General features: G+C 39.1%; 2 protein-coding genes across 4 annotated transcripts in view; both read right to left on the minus strand.

Moving 5' to 3' along the window:
- Positions 1–17,831, minus strand: part of Hr4 (nuclear hormone receptor 4) — a 112,288-nt gene that overhangs the window by 45,404 nt on the left and 49,053 nt on the right. The window lies entirely within an intron of this gene.
- LOC114365350 (uncharacterized) lies at positions 75–6,218 on the minus strand. 3 transcript variants are annotated; one of them, XM_028321887.1, is made up of 3 exons: positions 5,755–6,218; positions 5,258–5,340; positions 75–625 (listed from the first exon to the last, which is right to left on the minus strand). In XM_028321887.1, the coding sequence occupies exons 1-3, from the start codon at positions 6,023–6,025 to the stop codon at positions 299–301; spliced, it is 681 nt and encodes a 226-aa protein (XP_028177688.1). In that variant the 5' UTR covers positions 6,026–6,218; the 3' UTR covers positions 75–298. The 3 variants fall into 3 exon arrangements, with proteins under 3 accessions (XP_028177688.1, XP_028177689.1, XP_028177690.1); XM_028321888.1 differs by having other exon boundaries at positions 540–625; positions 5,179–5,340; XM_028321889.1 differs by having other exon boundaries at positions 543–625; positions 5,197–5,340.

Genomic DNA, 17,831 nt, shown 5'->3' on the forward strand with positions numbered 1-17,831 from the left:
AGGATAAGAAAAGCCTGTGGCAATTGATATGAAACAAGGTAGAGCTAATGGAGGGAATCTTCATAAAAACCAGCTTTTCAGGAACAGTTATTTATTACGATGTTACGAGTACAATGGTGACTTTCAAAATTTAATTAGGAGCGCGGTACGTGCGTGCGGCGCGGTGTCTGACGGCGAGTGAGAGGAGAACGGCGAATGTATGAATACGCCGAACGATGCTCGGGCGCCCTTCAGTGGGGGGCGGAGTTTTGTGCGTTGACAGGCTCCCCGGGTTGAAACGCTGAAGCGTTTAAAATGATCAGGGTAGTGGGCAAAGTCTGTTGTATGCCCTTCGCAATACTCCTGCCGATGTGTTGACGTCCACGACGCGGGCGATGCTGTCACGGCCGGGATGGAGGCAGGCAACTCGTCCCAGCAGCCAGCGGTTAGGTGGGAGGCGGTCGTCTTTCACCACCACCAGGTCTCCAATGCGCAGCTCTCCACCTTTGGTTGATTGCCACTTTGTTCTCTTCTGCAAGTCTGAAATGTATTCTAGGTAGTAACGATTCCAGAAATGCGTTATGAGCGCCTGAGCGCGACGATAACGTGGCAACGTTTGTATCCTGGCGGGGTCTTCTTCAGCAATCTGAGGATGAGGCAACATTGTGAGTGTTCGTCCGATAAGAAAGTGAGCAGGCGTCAGAGGTACCAGGTCGTTAGGATCAGATGAGAGGGGAGTTAGGGGACGTGAATTTAGAATTCCTTCTATACCTATAAGAACGGTATTCATTTCTTCATAGATTAAATTAGTCATTGAAGTAACTCGCTTTAAGTGGTGTTTAATAGATTTAACAGAACTTTCGGCTAAGCCGTTGAAATGGGGACTGTATGCGGGTGAAAATTTAAAGATTATAGACTGCTCCGCTGCCTTTTCACTTAAATCATTACACTTTACACGTAAAAATTTAGCTAATTCATTGGCGGCCCCTACGAAATTAGTTCCGTTGTCGGAATAGATAAAGCTGGGCTTACCCCTGCGCGATATAAATCTGTTCAAGGCAGCCATGAATGACTCCGTGCTCAGATCTGTGACCAGTTCCAGGTGCACTGCCCTTACAGCAAGGCAGACAAATACGCAAATGTATGACTTAATTAATTGACAACCCCTACCCTTTCTATTGGCAATCAAAATTGGACCTGCATAATCTACAGCTGTATTAAAGAAAGGAAATTGACTATAAAGTCGTTCATTTGGAAGGCTGGCCATTATAGGCTGAATAGTCTTGCCTGTGAATCTACAACATGTGTGACATTCATGTGTTATTTTTCTAGCTAAGTTACGGCCTCCCACTACCCAAAACCTATGCCTAATGATTGACAATAACAATTGGGGCCCTGGGTGCATTAGGATTTTATGATAATATTTAAATATTAATTTAGTAATATGATGTGACGCGTGAAGCATAACTGGGTGTTTTGTATTATAGTCATAATTGGAGTTAGACAATCTGCCACCGACACGAATTATGTTTTCATTAGATATGAATGGATTCAAGTTTAAGATTTTTGATTTTAAGTGTAGTGGCCTTTCATTACATAAAGAACCCAATTCGTCCGGAAAGTTGTCTGTCTGAACAAATCTACACAATGCATAAGTGGCACGATTCAATTCATTCACTTTTAGGTGACCGCTGAATTTATTACTAGGTTTTTGACAATTATGTATGAATCTCAATAAGTAAGCTGTGACCCGCTGTAACCTATTAAAATCTGAGTAATTTTCATAATAGTTAAGTTGCGCAGAGGCCAGTTTACACTGTAACTTAGTTTCCGGTAAATCAGTCGGTGTATAATTCAACTGAGTGGGCCATTGAGACTCAGCTAGCAACAAATATGATGGGCCGGAGAACCACAGTGATGAGCACTGTAACTGTTTGGCGTTACACCCCCTAGAACCGATGTCAGCCGGGTTCAAATCGGTAGGTACGTATCTCCATACATCTGAGTCAGTGTGATCTGTAATTTCATTAATTCTATTTAACACGAAGGTCTTTAAGGTCGACCTGGGGGTTCGAATCCATCCTAGGACGATTGCAGAGTCGCACCAAAACAAACAACGATTTATTGTAAGTCTTAATGCAGACTTGACCTTTTCTACAAGCCTAACTGCTAATAATGCGCCACATAACTCCAATCGAGGTATCGTAGTACCTTTTAGGGGAGCGACCTTGCTTTTAGCCATTACGAGTTGTACAGTAATGCTACCGTCTGCGGACACCGTGCGTAGGTATACACATGCACTATAGGCATGTTGGGATGCGTCGCTAAAGGCGTGTATTTCGATACATACAGGTGAGTTACAAACAATACGACGTGGTATAACAATTTCGTTTAGTTGTGGCAGTGATTTCAAAAATAATAACCACTCCTTTTCAATTTCAGGAGGGAGTGGGTCATCCCACGAGATCTTAGAAGCCCAAAGTGTTTGTAGTACTATTTTTGCTTGTAAAATACAGGGATTAATGAGACCTAGCGGGTCGAAAACTTGACCGATTGTTGATAAAATTGATCGTTTACTAAGTCGAGTGATGGACGATAAATCTATATTATTGACTGAAAATAATAATGTATCGGATTTCCAAGACCATCGTAAACCTAACGTTTTTGCGTCGTCATCATTCACTAGCTTGAGTAAACCATCGTCGGTATTATCACATTCAATATGATTCAAAATTTCAGGAATATTGGAGCGCCATTTTCTTAAATAAAATTGACCAGTTTTAAGTTGCTTAATTACTCCGTTAATAATGTGAATAAGAGTTGTTTTAGAGTCGTGGCCGCTTATATAATCATCTACATAAAAATCATGCAATATAGTTTCGCGTACCAATGGATCTAAACATTCCCTACCTAACTGTACAAGGCAACGGGTGGCGAGGTACGGCGCTGACGCGGTGCCATACGTCACAGTGTTAAGTTTGTATAGTTTAAGTTCTTGAGTGGGATTAAAACGCCACAATATTTGTTGTAAGCATCTTTGTTGCTCGTCGACTAGCACACAACGATACATCTTCTCACAATCCGAAGTAACTACATATTTGTGTTGTCGAAAGCGAATTAAAATTGTAATTAAATCATCTTGTACAGTCGGGCCTATGTTTTGAATGTTATTAAATGACAAGCCCGACGTAGTTTTCGCTGAAGCATCGAATACCACTCTCAACTTTGTTGTGAGACTGGATTCTTTTAAAACACCGTGGTGAGGTAATATGTACTTGTGTTTATCGTCATTAATGATTGTGTCTGGCGACATGTGACCCAAATCAATGTATTCCTGCATAAAGTTGCAATATTTTTCTTTAAGTAATGAGTTTCTAGCAAATCTACGCTCTAATGATTGAAATCTAGTAAGTGCTTGGTCGTATGACTCACCTAATACATCTGGTGACTGTTTCAGAGGAATCTGTACAATAAAACGACCATCCTTTTGTCGTTTTGTTGTTGCTGAAAAATGTAGTTCGCAATCATTTTCCTGTTTAGTAGTTTTACGAGGCGCGGGTACAGATTCTAATTCGAAAAATCTATCGAGTGACGTTTGAAGTTCAATATCGTTGATAAAGTGACAGTGGACTGTATGATTATGTGTGTATTTATTGTTATTATTAGTGCGTTGCGACTGTATTGCACCCGATACAAGCCAACCGAATTTAGAGTTACTGAGTATTGGTTTGTTTTTGCCCAATGCAATACGTTCAGTACCTAGTACATTCCAGAATACGTCGGCGCTAAGTAACATGTCTATCTCGGAAGGCGAGTTAAAGGTTGGGTCGGCTAAATTAATATTGTTTGGAATGTTTAATGATTCTATATTGAAATGTATGGAAGGTAACATTTGAGTTATGTGTTGAAGAATGAAACAATTAACGTTAGTTGTGTAATTCTCTGTGCGGGAGGAAATAGTGACATTAGAACGCTTTGTAATGCGTACAGACTCACGACTTAACCCTTCCACTGCAGTTGAGGTTGAAATAACATTAAGTTTTAACTTTTGCCTCAATTTCTCTGTTATAAAGTTGGATGTACTGCCATTGTCTAACAAGGCACGGGCAGTGTGACGAGTGCCATCACTACCGATCACATTAACGAGTACAGTGGACAAGAGAACGCAGTTGTTGTGAGTAGATGAAAGTACGACCTCACTGTGATTGGAAGTGTCGTCATCGTATGATGACTGCGAGTCGTCGTGATCGACAGAGGCTGAATCTGTGACTTCCTGAGCTTTCAGCGTTGTGTTTTTGTCGTGTTTGGAGGATGCGTCGGGCAGAGCGAGTCGACTCGGCTCCGCTGCTGACGTTACATCAGTGTGTAACATTGTGTTGTGCCATTTGGCACATATCCTGCACGGACCGGACCTACACTTATTAACCTCATGTCCCGAGCGCAAGCAATTAACACAAAGCTTAAGTTGTTTCACTTTATTCATTCTCAAATTAATTGACAATGACTTGAATTTAGAACATTGATAAATGGCATGACTTTGTTTACACAATGGGCACACATGAGAAACTTGTGTTGTATTAGCATTTGATACAAATGCGCGTAAGCGATTGTTTACCGGTTCGCTATGCCGACGTTTCACTGTCGTTAAGTTAACAGTTTCAAGTAGCTCTGCACGTTTCTTAATGAAAGTGATAAATTTGTTCAGATCAGGCAATTGGTCAGAACTACAAGTATGTTCTTTCCACTTTCTACTAGTCGCGTTATCAAGTTTAGTACAAACCAAATGAATGATTAACAAGTCCCAGTTATGCGTGTTCACGTTAAGAGACTCTAAAGATCTTAAGTTCTTTTTGATGCTGTCAATCAGATTTCGTAATGAAACTGACGATTCCTTTGTAAAGGGCTCGATGTCAAACAATGCTTGTATGTGGTTGGTGATTAAAACTTTGTTGTTATGATATCTTTCACATAACAAGCGCCAGGCAACTTCATAGTTGTTGGCAGAAAAATCTACTGAATTTATGACACTTGCGGCTTTATCCTTTAATGAAGATTGTAAATAGTGAAATTTATTAATGCTAGGAATATTGTCATTTGTATGAATCAATGAAATAAAAGTGTCGTGGAATTTAAGCCAATCCTCAAAATCACCAGAAAAAGTAGGTAGTTGTATAACGGGCAAATTCAAAGAAGGCGTACCTGCTGTAAGGACAGTACCTGCCACCGAGGATGTGGCTGCGTCGTCCTTGGCAGGCTGCGCAGAGGTGAACCTGCTTACCCACTCTCGAGCGCGGCCGACGATCGCGAAGTACTCAACCTCAAACTTCTCGCGGTACTCGTACTCTCTCTCGCACTCGGTTTCTGAAATTTCCATCGAACTTTCTATTTCTATTTGTAACGAGTCATACTCTCCGTACCAAGACTCCACGGTGGAAAGTCTGAGGCCGAGATCACTGAGTTGGGTTTGACTTGGTTCGGTTTGATTTGTTAAATTATCTAAAAAGGTTTTAAAATGCGTAAGCTTAGCTTTATACGAACCACGCTTTCTTTTGAGTTCAACTAATTTCGTCATTGTGAATAGAAATTAATTTAGTATGAAGTGGGGTAGTTAAAACTGACAATGAATAAACTATAGCGGTTATGAGAAAATTATAACGATCTGTGTAAAATGTAATGAAAAAAGATACTTAAGCGTAGGTGCAGTGAAGAGAAGATGCAAGCGATGATGAAGAATCAGATAAACTGCGTGGAAGCGGGAAGCGAGGCAACCTGGACCTCGTCTGCGTGCGTCACAGCCTTCGTGGATGAGTCTCTGCTCTGTTGTCCTCGATTTGCTGCTTGTGATAGCTTTCGTGGATGAGCCTCCGCTCTGTTGTCCCCGATTTTGCTGCTCGATGATGACGTGACGTGGTGATGACTGCGCCTTCTTCAGATTTTGAAGTAACGGTTCCGCCGTTGAATAACTTTCCCTCAGTCCAAAGGTCGTTGCCGGTCTTCTGCGTTGTAATCTTGGCTCGAAGGTCCAAAGCTTGGAGGGAATCTTCATAAAAACCAGCTTTTCAGGAACAGTTATTTATTACGATGTTACGAGTACAATGGTGACTTTCAAAATTTAATTAGGAGCGCGGTACGTGCGTGCGGCGCGGTGTCTGACGGCGAGTGAGAGGAGAACGGCGAATGTATGAATACGCCGAACGATGCTCGGGCGCCCTTCAGTGGGGGGCGGAGTTTTGTGCGTTGACAGGTAAACTTAATTATATCAGTTTATTGATATCTTCACCTAATCTTGCCTCTATGGCTTTAGTTCCATTTGCAAACCAATCTTAGTTTACTATAGCTATCTGGTTGCTACGATTTGATCGTTAGAAGCGAGAACACACAAAACACATTTGGCCCTAACCAAAATAAGGAAAACGCGTGGATGTTTGTTTCGCTTTCGGGTTTCACCTCATTCCGGTGTTCCGCTAAATATATCGACTCTTCCTGGATTCAGTGAGTCAATACGGTGATGAAATATTTTAATCATCTAATTATTGTTTTGTGTTTGAAGTGTCCTTTTAGTTAGAAGACATGACCCTTGCTTGTATTAGGGGACGTTTCATTAATCAATTATAATTTATTCTTAAAATGATTAACAGATTGATTTAAAAGTACTGTAAGAGTAATAAAATGAGGGTTTTCACAAACCTGCACAGGTAAGGTTATGTTAGGAATTACAAGTAGTTTCTTAAGGATGTGTAATTTTAGTTCTGGGGAACGAGGCTGTGGAAGTATACCTATCGACCTATTTATATTTTTTCTTCCTGCATTTATATTTTTATATGTCTTAGGTGCCTTTAAATACATAAAAGCAATTTGTATCACAACAAAGAGTAATGTAAAACTATCACAGGCCATGTAAACACGCATAGTGCAAGAGACAGGTTGCTCGCAGATAACCCGCACCAAAACTCGAACGCGATAGCTCGGCTTTGGCGCTCCTCCGCCAATCGCTAGATAAACATATGGGTCACTGAACCGACCTAGTTACGGCGCGGGCGCACCACGGTACGCCCGTGTGCACGTTTTCGTCAAAAATGGCGGTCAAGAGCGGCAGTTGTCGAGGTTTTGGGTTCCGCATACGAAAATAAACAATTTGTGCGGTGGTAATATGCTACAGATGGTACATACATATCTACTCATGATGTAGCCTCGAGTAATTTATTTTAACTGCGCGTGTTGTAAGAGTGCTTGCATAAAGAAGCGTACGGTATGGACTCAAGTACGAGTCGATATACCAGGCTATAATAAAAATAGATTCAGCTATAAACCCATGCCATGGTGCGCAATATCGAAACATAAGAGTCGATGTTTCTTCTTCATACACGCGTATGGCCTGATTAACAGGCATAGGCCAAAGAGTTTCAATAACCTCCACATATAAATTTAAGACAAGGTCAAACTGTTAAAGGCTTAAAACATGTAAATTATCAGTTTTATGTTACTTTACAGGCCCATTCTAAAGGGGCATTTGGAGATGTTTTTTTTAATGAAACTAAATTTTTTAGGACGATTGACTATAGAGAACTCTAAAAGTAAAAACGGTAACAAGGCAACTCTTCAATCAACACACATTTGCGGCAGATGACGCGCATGTCGAAATTACTATGCAAACTCATTTTTTTACTAGATTGTTTAAAAGAGTCTTTTTTCAAAATCAAAAAAAATGGCGACTCTATTTTATGAGCTGATTTTACCATCGTCGGATAACTTTGAACTGAAAAATAAACTTGTCATTTTTACATAAGTATTTCCCATACTGAATCTGTCAATGTGCCAAATTTAATCTTCAGTTAAAAGTTATCCGACGATAATAACATCAGCCCTAAAGGCAGATTTTTGGTGAGATATCTTTTAACTTAAGAATAAACTTGTCATTTTGACATATTTCCCATACTGAAAGTGTCAATGTGCCAAACATGTTCTTCAGTTAATAGTTAATCGGACCACTGAAAAATCAATCCTAATCCAATAGGTTGAAATATCAAACGATTTTTCTTTTTTTCTTTTTCATGCATTGTTACTACGAGTATAGTAGCCGGTTGAAGCCACTTTATCAAATGTAGAGCGCTACGGGGGGGGGTCGATTCTGAAAATTGCTCATACGAATATGACACCATCATTTCACTGACAGATTTAGACATTGTGTCGAAACTGTGGTAGCAATAAGGCGTTGCTAGTGGTTAAAATATCTCGTGAGGTCATCAGTTAGCGGATGGTTAAAAATATTTTGCCTATTTAGAGACACGTGGCAGGTTTGTCAGCAAACTATTTTAAATTTGCCTCACGAAGGAAGTACCTTCTATATTAGTCATACCCTGGGAAAAGTATGTGGAGACATGCAATTAAATGCACCTTACGTACTAATTAGAAGTGAGTGGCAAATCGGGAGGCTAGTTTCGACCTTTATAGCTATAGATTTAAGACTTATTTTCTGATAGGTAAACTGTTTGACGTTTCTTGTTGCGTAAAAAGTTATTTGTAATTGAATAGTATTTCTTATTTTAAATTAAGATAAGTAATGCATATCTGGAACCTTTGTTATGCGTAAACACCTGTAAATTTTGCGGATTTGTTCGTGCAACGTCACTTCAACGTTTCGATCCCAGCGCTAGAGGGCGACACTTGCATAGACAAAATGCAACATGGCTGCCAGCGTATAGATCCACAACAAAATATATCTGTTAATTAGCCGATATTTAATTCAATAATACATAAAACTAGTATAAAAATTTAACATATAATACACATATAGACATTTGAACATTAAGAAAAGAACATGTACACATAAATAAAAAGATTACTTAGATAAGGTACATATTAACGGCACAAAATTAAAATAGAAGCGCAGTTCCATATAGAATTAAAAAAAACAAATACGACAAACGACAACTGTTCAAAATTTAAAATGAATGTTTGTAATATGTATCTGTCAATAAAATATGTATAAATTATGTTTAAAAATTATAAATGTTACCAGCAAGTATGTGTTATAAAAATAATTATTAACTTTAAAGTTTCTTTAAGTACTTTTTGATCTCTGGTCAACTCCAACAATGCTTTATTTACTGATAGTTAACTAAACAGGTAAGTGTCTATACCAATTTAATTATAGAGTCAAGTAGTAGGTATTTTTTTAAATTGTTGAATTATTGAAATTATTAATATTTTACAGCATAATTAAACGCCGATAATTGTACGTCCATAAATTAATCTCATTTACAAACACGTGTTTCTACGTGCGGTGTGTGCATGGCCGTCTAATAATAAACGAATGAATGAAACGACGAGACTGCGAAGTGCATGCCAACGTGAAAAGAAAATACAGATAATAAAAAAGCCGAAAGACGTCCACATCATTATCATCTCACCATAAAACATTTTGTTCGAGTGCCCCGGGCCGGCCAGCTTAATAACGTTCGAGTCCATTCAGAGCCGGTACACGGCGCGCGTTTTACAGATCATTTTCATAGAACAGTTCGTCACTGAAACGTGTCATGGGTAAGCGAGTGAGCAGCGTGCTCGCAGCGGTATCGGCGAGCGATGAACAACAACAGAGCCGCGCTCGCGTTGGCGCCCGCACGGAAGTAGGTTAGTAACTAAAGTTTTGTTTGCGTGAGGCTGCGTCGCGGTGCAGTCGCTCGCTAGCGGCGGCGCGCGGCTCCGCTCGCACCGCCCGCTCGCCGCGCATGCCTCTCGCGCGCATCTTTGATCTTTTCACTTTCGGGCCCCGCCGCCCGCCCTAGCCGACTCAAAGCCCCGTAGCCCCTCTATTCAGGATCGCACCCCCGGGAAATTTTCCACCGTCTCTTTCTCGTTTGTTTGTATGCCGGTTGTCACGTAGCGCTGCTATTGGGGCTCGAGTGTCCTTTGGCAAGGTAGACGGATAAGTTGGTAAATAAACACATTCAATAACATCTCATGAAATGTTTTAAGATCGCCGGGTCAATGTGAATTCGATGACCTTGACAGAGATGTTGAAACTACAGAAAAGCGACAAGCAAGTTCTTCGAAAAAGAAAACTTTTTTAAGGATTACCTAGCTATATCAAATACATTTTATTTATTACTATTTTTTCAGACGAACGAAATGAATGGGCAACAGCATCAAGGCTGTAGTACGAGTATTCCGAAAAGGGAGATATTAATGGAGAGGATTATAGTAACGGGACGTGTAGTTTCTAGAAATTTCCAGTGAAATACCATTGAGCATCGGTTGTGGTACATCACACGCATTCGGCGAACGCTCATTGTCGGTGGTTATGTAAGGCGGAGGCCGACGCTGGCCGAGTCAACGTACGGCATTGACACGCGCCGCCCGCGCCCCGCCGCGGCGCTCGACGCCCCTCGCTGCTGAAACCAGCAGCTGCGAAATTGGGTCACGAGCTCCAACGCCACATCGCTTCGACCCACCGACCGCTATAACCAGACACATCGTCACTACCCCAATAACACCAAAGCCGGCTCTACGTATCCTGGTGCTGCGTGTGCAAGACAACATTATACCTTCTGCCGGCTAAAATAACCATTTCAACACACCCGATATCGGACGCGGAATAGATGAATTAACGCCCCTGAAATTCTACCACGATAATACTATATGAATAATTTGCAGCACTAGTCTAACTTACCTACCTCAATGCAAGTGCAATCATATTACATTATGCTTGAAGCATTTGTTTTTATTACGCTTGTTAAATCATTTTTACTTTATGTATCTTTGGAATCATATTGTATTAAACATATACAGCGTCAATGAAAATTAATCTGTCTGAATGGGCAGAGATTTTCATGAAAATTACATGAACATTGTAATGGTTTAATTGAATTTTAATCTATTCTAATAACCCATAATTGCATTGAAATATAATAACAGAAACAGCTTCAACAGTTTCTAATATCAATGCATGAAAACGGAGAAGGAAAACAGCACTGCGCCGGCATCGAACGCTCGAGTCAACGAACGTCATTGAAGGTTGGCGCCAATGGAATATCAGCTTTGTTTACTATCACGAAGGGTTTAAATTGAACTGTGGATGTGGTTCAACCTAGCCTTGGCTTCTACTGGCCTGGCTGACTTAGACATTCTATCTACTTTTACAAGTACATGGGCGAAGGCTCTAGTACTCTTTGGTACTTGTTGGTAATGCACTCCGTACTCCTTCGATGCAATAATTTAATAGCAACGTCAGCTTAGTGTGCGACCTTTACGTTCTAATTCCCGTAGAACACTTTCATTGGATTACTACCTGCTTGGAATTAGTCGAAGAAAAATTCATTTGCAGTTGATTGCTTATCGTCACTTTGATAATTCATATGCAGTTTCTCCTTGTTATGTCTGGGATTTTTGTATATCTGCCCTACATTTAAAAATACCGAAATCATTTTTTTATTTTATTAATATCAAGTCTAATATTTAACAGTAACACACGTAAACGACTGATAAATCGCATTGAATTTACATTCAAAGCCGACATTCAAGGTCAAGCAAATATTATCTGTTATTGCAGTACTAATGAACTACTAAGATATCGCTAAGCAGAAAGGAAAATATTATTACTAAATTATAAGTTATTGCCAAAGTAAACCCTGGGCTTAGATAAAACAATAATTCAGTCCAAATTATTGCATGAACTCGATTATTTGGGTCATCTTTCAGTTATTGTCTTTGTGGCTTGTATCTTAAAAATCTATCTACGAGTATTTTGTAATAGCTGATGCAATGTGTTTGTCATCAAGGTAAGGGTATCTTCAATTGTTTAAAGCTAGGGAACCGGAGTATCCACTACTGCTCGTGCACGCAAACAAAACACACTACCCTCCTTTCCATCGTAGAGCATAAAGGAGTGAAGCGACAGCCCATTGAGGTGTGAAAAGTTCTCAAGTGTAGAGACGACAGCATATCAAGCTGGGGATCTTATGCAGTTGTAGTAGATGCTATTTTGCAATAAAATGCATAGTTTGATATGCTGTACACTGTACATTACATAGGGGAGGCGTAAAGTGCAATACATGCAGGGTATCCGCACATAGCTTCCAAGGGTGCTATGTACCGCCCTACTTTCGACGGGGTGCCTGCATCGGGTGAACGAACGTCATTGACCTAGCTAGTACCTGCGCTGTGCGCTCTCCCCCCACTCCCGCACAGAGAGAGATATATATAGATACGGGAATATGGCATTGAAACGCTGAGCTAGCATAGTCATAGTATATGCGTCCAAATTGCAACGTCAAGCGGTGGATCAATACGGCACTGGTTTTCGAGGTTACAAGCACACTAAATGAATTGCAACGATGATTGAGAAGTCCTTATATCCTACTAATCCTACTAATATTATAAATGCGAAAGTTTGTATGGATGTCTGGATGTTAACATGTTTGTTACTCTTTCACGCAAAAACTACTGAAAGGATTTAGATGAAACTTTACAGTATTAATAACCCAGAATAACATATAGGCTATAATTTATGACGATATGTGATATACTTAATTTCATGCGAGTGAAGCCGCGGGCAAAAGCTAGTTTTACTTAGTTATGGCGACAATATGTACCTAACAGACTATTTACTTATTTACAAAATTATAAGCAACTCTTATATTTAATATAGGCTCGTAGGTGTCTACATTGTAATTGCGCAATTAAGAACGAGGGTAGCAATCTCCTGACTCAAATCTCATGAAAGATAACCCTAATCTTACCTTAAGGAGAACCTTTTTTAAATTGGAAACCCTAAATAAGATTTTACTACACTCGAAGAAACTTCTAGGCTTTCCTCCTTTATTATATCTTTTCAATTTCCTGAAGAAATAAATTATATGTTGTTAAAGTTTGAATTTTAAGGAGTTCCAATGAGTAGGCGTCAATTTTCCCCAAGTATGTAAGTCGTTACGAGTATTGTTGTGCTGTTGACGAGAAGTTTCCATAATAAGCTACGATAAAATTCAAAATGTGGGCACAGAAATACAGAAACATCCACGTGCCAATGGAGAGATAAATGTTTCTTTGTATGTATTCTGTACTTTAAAATGAGAATAGAACTAGAAAGAATATCATATTGGGGTATTTCCTTTAGATGGAGAATGCTTTATTAAAATAAATTACAGATATTGCAACAAGTAGGTATAGTCGTAGTGCTAACTACAGCTTAGGTAGTATGTTACCTAGAAAATATAATGACAGAGATTTGAAGTTTCCTCCAGCAACTTTCTACATTGTTGTACCATTCCAATTCCTCTTGTATACGAGTTTTATCAGCACTACTATTAATGAAGACGGGAAATCAAATACCTATGTTTGGTAGAGAAATCGATGTAAATAATGTACATTTTTCTATTATTTCATGAAGGTCACAATCAAAATCACCACAGTAGTCATCGAGGTGCTGAACATCTCAGTAATATAGTAACTATATGACATGTGAAAAGTTTATGAGAATGGATAAATGTTACACCCGTATTCACAAACATTACTATGAGTCCACGTGGACGCACAGGGTCCCAAAAACCTATTCATAGACAATACTTGAATGGCGGAGTGACATACACGAACCAATCACAGAGCTCCACTCAACGCTGTGCGTTCGACTTAGCATAGCGTTGGTGCTTCGATTAAGCAAGCATCGTTTGTAAGTTACTCTTTTACGAAAAAACTACAAAACGGTTTTGATGAAACTACAATTTACAGAATTATTGTTAAAATACGGTCATATGTCAAGCTAAGCCAATTATTTATTTCCCATTGTAGCAAGGCTAGTTTGATGTCTTCCTCGGTATTGATCGGTTATGCAGCGACTCTATAAGCGGTGGAAATGTTTCAGGAGGGTACGGGGTGCAGCGGTGAACGAACGTCATTGACCCACCTTCGAGCGGCTACGTGACGACAAACACCTACCTATTTGTTGTTGGGAGAACCATTAGAGGTGGAGATGAAATGTTAATATCTAGGTCAATGAGGAGATGTGAAAAATATGATAATTTTCAGGTAGAGTACGCCTTAGCTTTGCTATTGAACAGGTAAGCTACTGGTAGCTTGAGATAAATTCCTTGGCTTGCTTGCAAAATGTTGATAAATTTTTCATTTATTTTTCCGTCCGTACCTAGATTTACATTTGGATAGAGTCAAGAAATATACAAGGTACCTACTTACTTGTGAGTTTTGTTAGTCTTTAATGTATACTCATTCTAATATGAATGAAGTGATGAAGGTCAAGTTAACTTAAAACAATGTCTATTTAATAACAATAGATTATAGAGACAACAAACAAATTATTTTTGCAACATTTCAAATAGTGCTATTTTTAAAACATTGCATAAATATTAAAATATCAATACTAAGATAAAGCTCAAACAAGTACTATTATTATTATAATGATAGTACGGTTCATTGGGAAACTTCGAACGCTAATACGTTACCTATTAATTTATTGACCGATAAGGTTAGAGCGCATTCACATCACAAATAAAAATATACGTACTTGTATTTAGTAGGACTGCTGCTATAAGAAACTCACCGTAAAAGTACTCTACATATTTTAATTTTTCAACAAAAAAAGTGATGACAAATATTTAAGTCTCCGCGAACGCAACTCTCAAATCTTAAGCGACGTTCTCGCATTCACCTAAATCTTTTTATTTCAGTTTTCGGACTACTTGGTATTCATATCTACAGCTTAAGAGAACGGGTTGGTAGTTGCAGCGCAGCCGCCTAATGTGAGCGCGCCCTTAGGAGGAGGGGCGGAATGCAAGGCTGGCGCGGGTGGTGGCGCGGGTGAAAGAACGTCATTGACCCACCTTTCAGATAGACATGAACATATTGACTCTAGCAATTTAATGGTCTGAAAATTAGCAAAACTAGACTTTAAGGTTATATACAGGGTGTTAGGTAAATGGGTATATGAGCCGACACTAGCCCATGTTAACATAGGCATATAAATGGTATGGTGAAGTCAGAAATTTGATATCATCATTTTAATTTTTTAAATATTCATACAAATAAATTTTATAAAATCCAATTTGTATGAAAATTAAAATAAATAAATCAAGATATAGCTTTTCTGACTTCACCATACCATTTATATGCCCATGTTAACATGGGCTAGTGTTGGCTCATATACCCATTTACCTAACACCCTGTATACTAAGCCTGCAATACCATTTGGATAAAAATTAAGAGGTCTTGTAAAGTACTTAATTAGGAATAATCGGCATTTTGGGTCATTTTAGCTCTTTGGATTGTATTTTAGTTCACACTATTTAAATCAAGTTCAATTTGGTATCATAAAGTCGACGCCTCACTAGAAGGTTCTTCTTCAGGTATTTTCATGACCTTCAATATCACACCTATAAAATCAAATGATGATATTATTTGTAACAGTATAATTTAATAAATTTACAATTTCCCAGTTTAGTATATGATCGACTCTACGTGTGGCGATGAAAATTTTCCACTGTGTTCTAGAATTATCTAGAATGCGAATATCGAATCAAATAGGTAAGTTCATAATTTTTAAGCCGCAAGCAAAAACGATTTCATCGCAATTTATGAGCATCTTCGTAAAACAACCTATGGCTTCTAATGATATTAATAGAAAATTCCAAGGATTTCGAATCCATGTCGGAAAGTTGTGAAGTGAGGGGGGGGGGGGAAGGATCTGAGGGGGGGGGGAGGGGTTCGAGGCCAACACGTGCCAGTGCAGCGGGTGAACGAACGTCATTGACCCACCTAGCGCCAGCGCAGAGCCGATAACACCCCCGCGCGGTATCTCTAGTGCTCTGCCGCACAATTTATAAACGCAGTAAGTACCACTTACTGCATTTATGATTGTTTTGAATATTCTGAATCCTGACATCGCGATCTATAAGAATCAAAGACCCGTTTTTTTCTATCTATCTTAGAACGGAAGATACATGTTATCATAAACGCAGTAAAGAGCAGATTGTAGGTTTCTTCACATACTATGTTAGCAGTAAGAGCACATAATAACTTAATATTACGTGAATACTCGCGCTTACTTAATTTGCTACACAGTAATAGTGCAGTATGTGCCAATTACATCATTCTTATTATGTTTCTACAATTGTTAAGTTCACCTTGCACATAGTATATGTGCAGTAATTCCACTTAAACACACACTGATATTATGTTTCCATAGGAAAAACAGATGACTTGTACTTAATATTAATGCAGTAATTACAATTATACTGCGTACATACTAAGGATTGTCAGAGTGCTGCCTAGGTTATTTGTTTGACTTAATATTATCATCTTTCATTTGACATTATTGATTGACAAACATTTGTGTGCATGAACATTATAATAATATTTGTTTCGGGCTGGGTGTTTTCTAACCATTCTTCTTCTTCCTCGGTCCCTCACTGATGAGGATCGCGACCACAGATAGTGTTCCTCCACAGACTGCGGTCATAAGCTGTGTGGACTGCACTATGCACGGTTTCTAACCATAATATTTATTTATTTATGTTATGTTATTTAAGTATTTTCATATCCCATAGTACAAGCTTTGCTTAGTTTGAGACTAGAGGCGCAGTGTTAAAATATTATGTCGAAGGATATTTAATTTTATTATTTATTTATTAACTATTTGAAGATTACGTAAACCGTCATCCAACTTACGGTTTGTTTTTACGCTGTGGCGTCAACGCGTCGCGCGAGTGTCAGCGCGAGTGTCAGTGCGAGGTGTGCGGGGGCTGAGGTAAACAAATGCACGGCATCGAGGCGGTAAATCCTAGCCTTAAGGCATTTGAAAGGCTTCTGACTAATCGAGAGTTTCACTTTTACCCCATACCACAGAATAATCCCATACCTACCTGATACAATACAGACTAAAAAAATATATAGAGTTGAATCTTCCAATCCTTTGAGATAACCCAAAATCCAAGTCCAAATCCAATTCTAACGAATGAATCTAGGAGACGATTACTCTCAATCTTAATGTAGGTAAAGACATGCCTGAAATTGATAAAAAAAAACCTGAATTACTATTATTTAAAAAAGAAGTTATTTCTTCTAAATAAAATGGCTATGAATGGTCAAAACGTTAAATGGTGGAGGAAAACCTTGTCTTCTCATCAGAAAATCAATTTTTCGAAGATATGGTAAGGGTTAAAAAGGCCCAGTGCCTGCACAGTCAAGTGAGGGTTAAATCTGCTCCGTGGCTAACTGGGCTAGACGCTGGAGCGCTGGAGAGCGAATCTGTGCCGCATTGACGTCACGCCGTTTCTGGGGCGGCCTGAAATAGCGCGCGCGCAGCGAGTGACACCTTTGTTGCACCGGACTTTGTTGACCAATAAGGATAATAATGATTTATTTTGAGCGGGGTAATTTTCCTTTATTGTTCTAAAAAAAGAGGACTAAAACTTTTATGTAGTAGTTTTAATTTTAAAGGCATGTTTCCTCATCACTGGCTTGGAAAAAAATAAAAATAAAAAATAAAAATTCTTGAAAATTGCTAAATAAATAAGTTAAGTTTTATTTTTATAGACCCGTTCTATCATCACTGACTATTATAAGCTTCGAGAGTGTATACTTATCTAGCAAACAAAATGACTGGTAATCAATCACCGCACCGGTGACTCACTCGCCTCACACTGTGACGGACCGAAAGCCAAAGGAAAAAGCTGGTTGTTATTAAACCATAATGTGATGTGCGACTTGGCATGAACATGTTTTTCACCATTCGTATAATTTTATGGCAAAGGCTTGTTCTTGTCGTGACAGCAAACAAAACGTGAATATAAGCGCAAGCGCAGCTAAGCACATTTGGCTGAGCACCAGCCGTATGGCGGGCCACTTCA

This window comes from Ostrinia furnacalis, unplaced genomic scaffold (genome assembly GCF_004193835.3).
Source record: "Ostrinia furnacalis isolate ACB-3 unplaced genomic scaffold, ASM419383v2 OfSCF7584, whole genome shotgun sequence".
NCBI classification, from domain to species: domain Eukaryota; kingdom Metazoa; phylum Arthropoda; class Insecta; order Lepidoptera; family Crambidae; genus Ostrinia; species Ostrinia furnacalis.

What these genes read in the sequence shown, in the direction of transcription:
- LOC114365350 (XM_028321887.1), bottom strand. Translation starts at nt 6,025, where the DNA reads ATGAAGATTCCCTCCAAGCTTTGGACCTTCGAGCCAAGATTACAACGC. An exon ending in CTGTGACGCACGCAGACGAG is followed by an intron (nt 5,341 to 5,754) that starts GTCCAGGTTGCC and finishes TGGAAATTTCAG; the next exon opens with AAACCGAGTGCGAGAGAGAG. An exon ending in TCGGCCGCGCTCGAGAGTGG is followed by an intron (nt 626 to 5,257) that starts GTAAGCAGGTTC and finishes CCTCATCCTCAG; the next exon opens with ATTGCTGAAGAAGACCCCGC.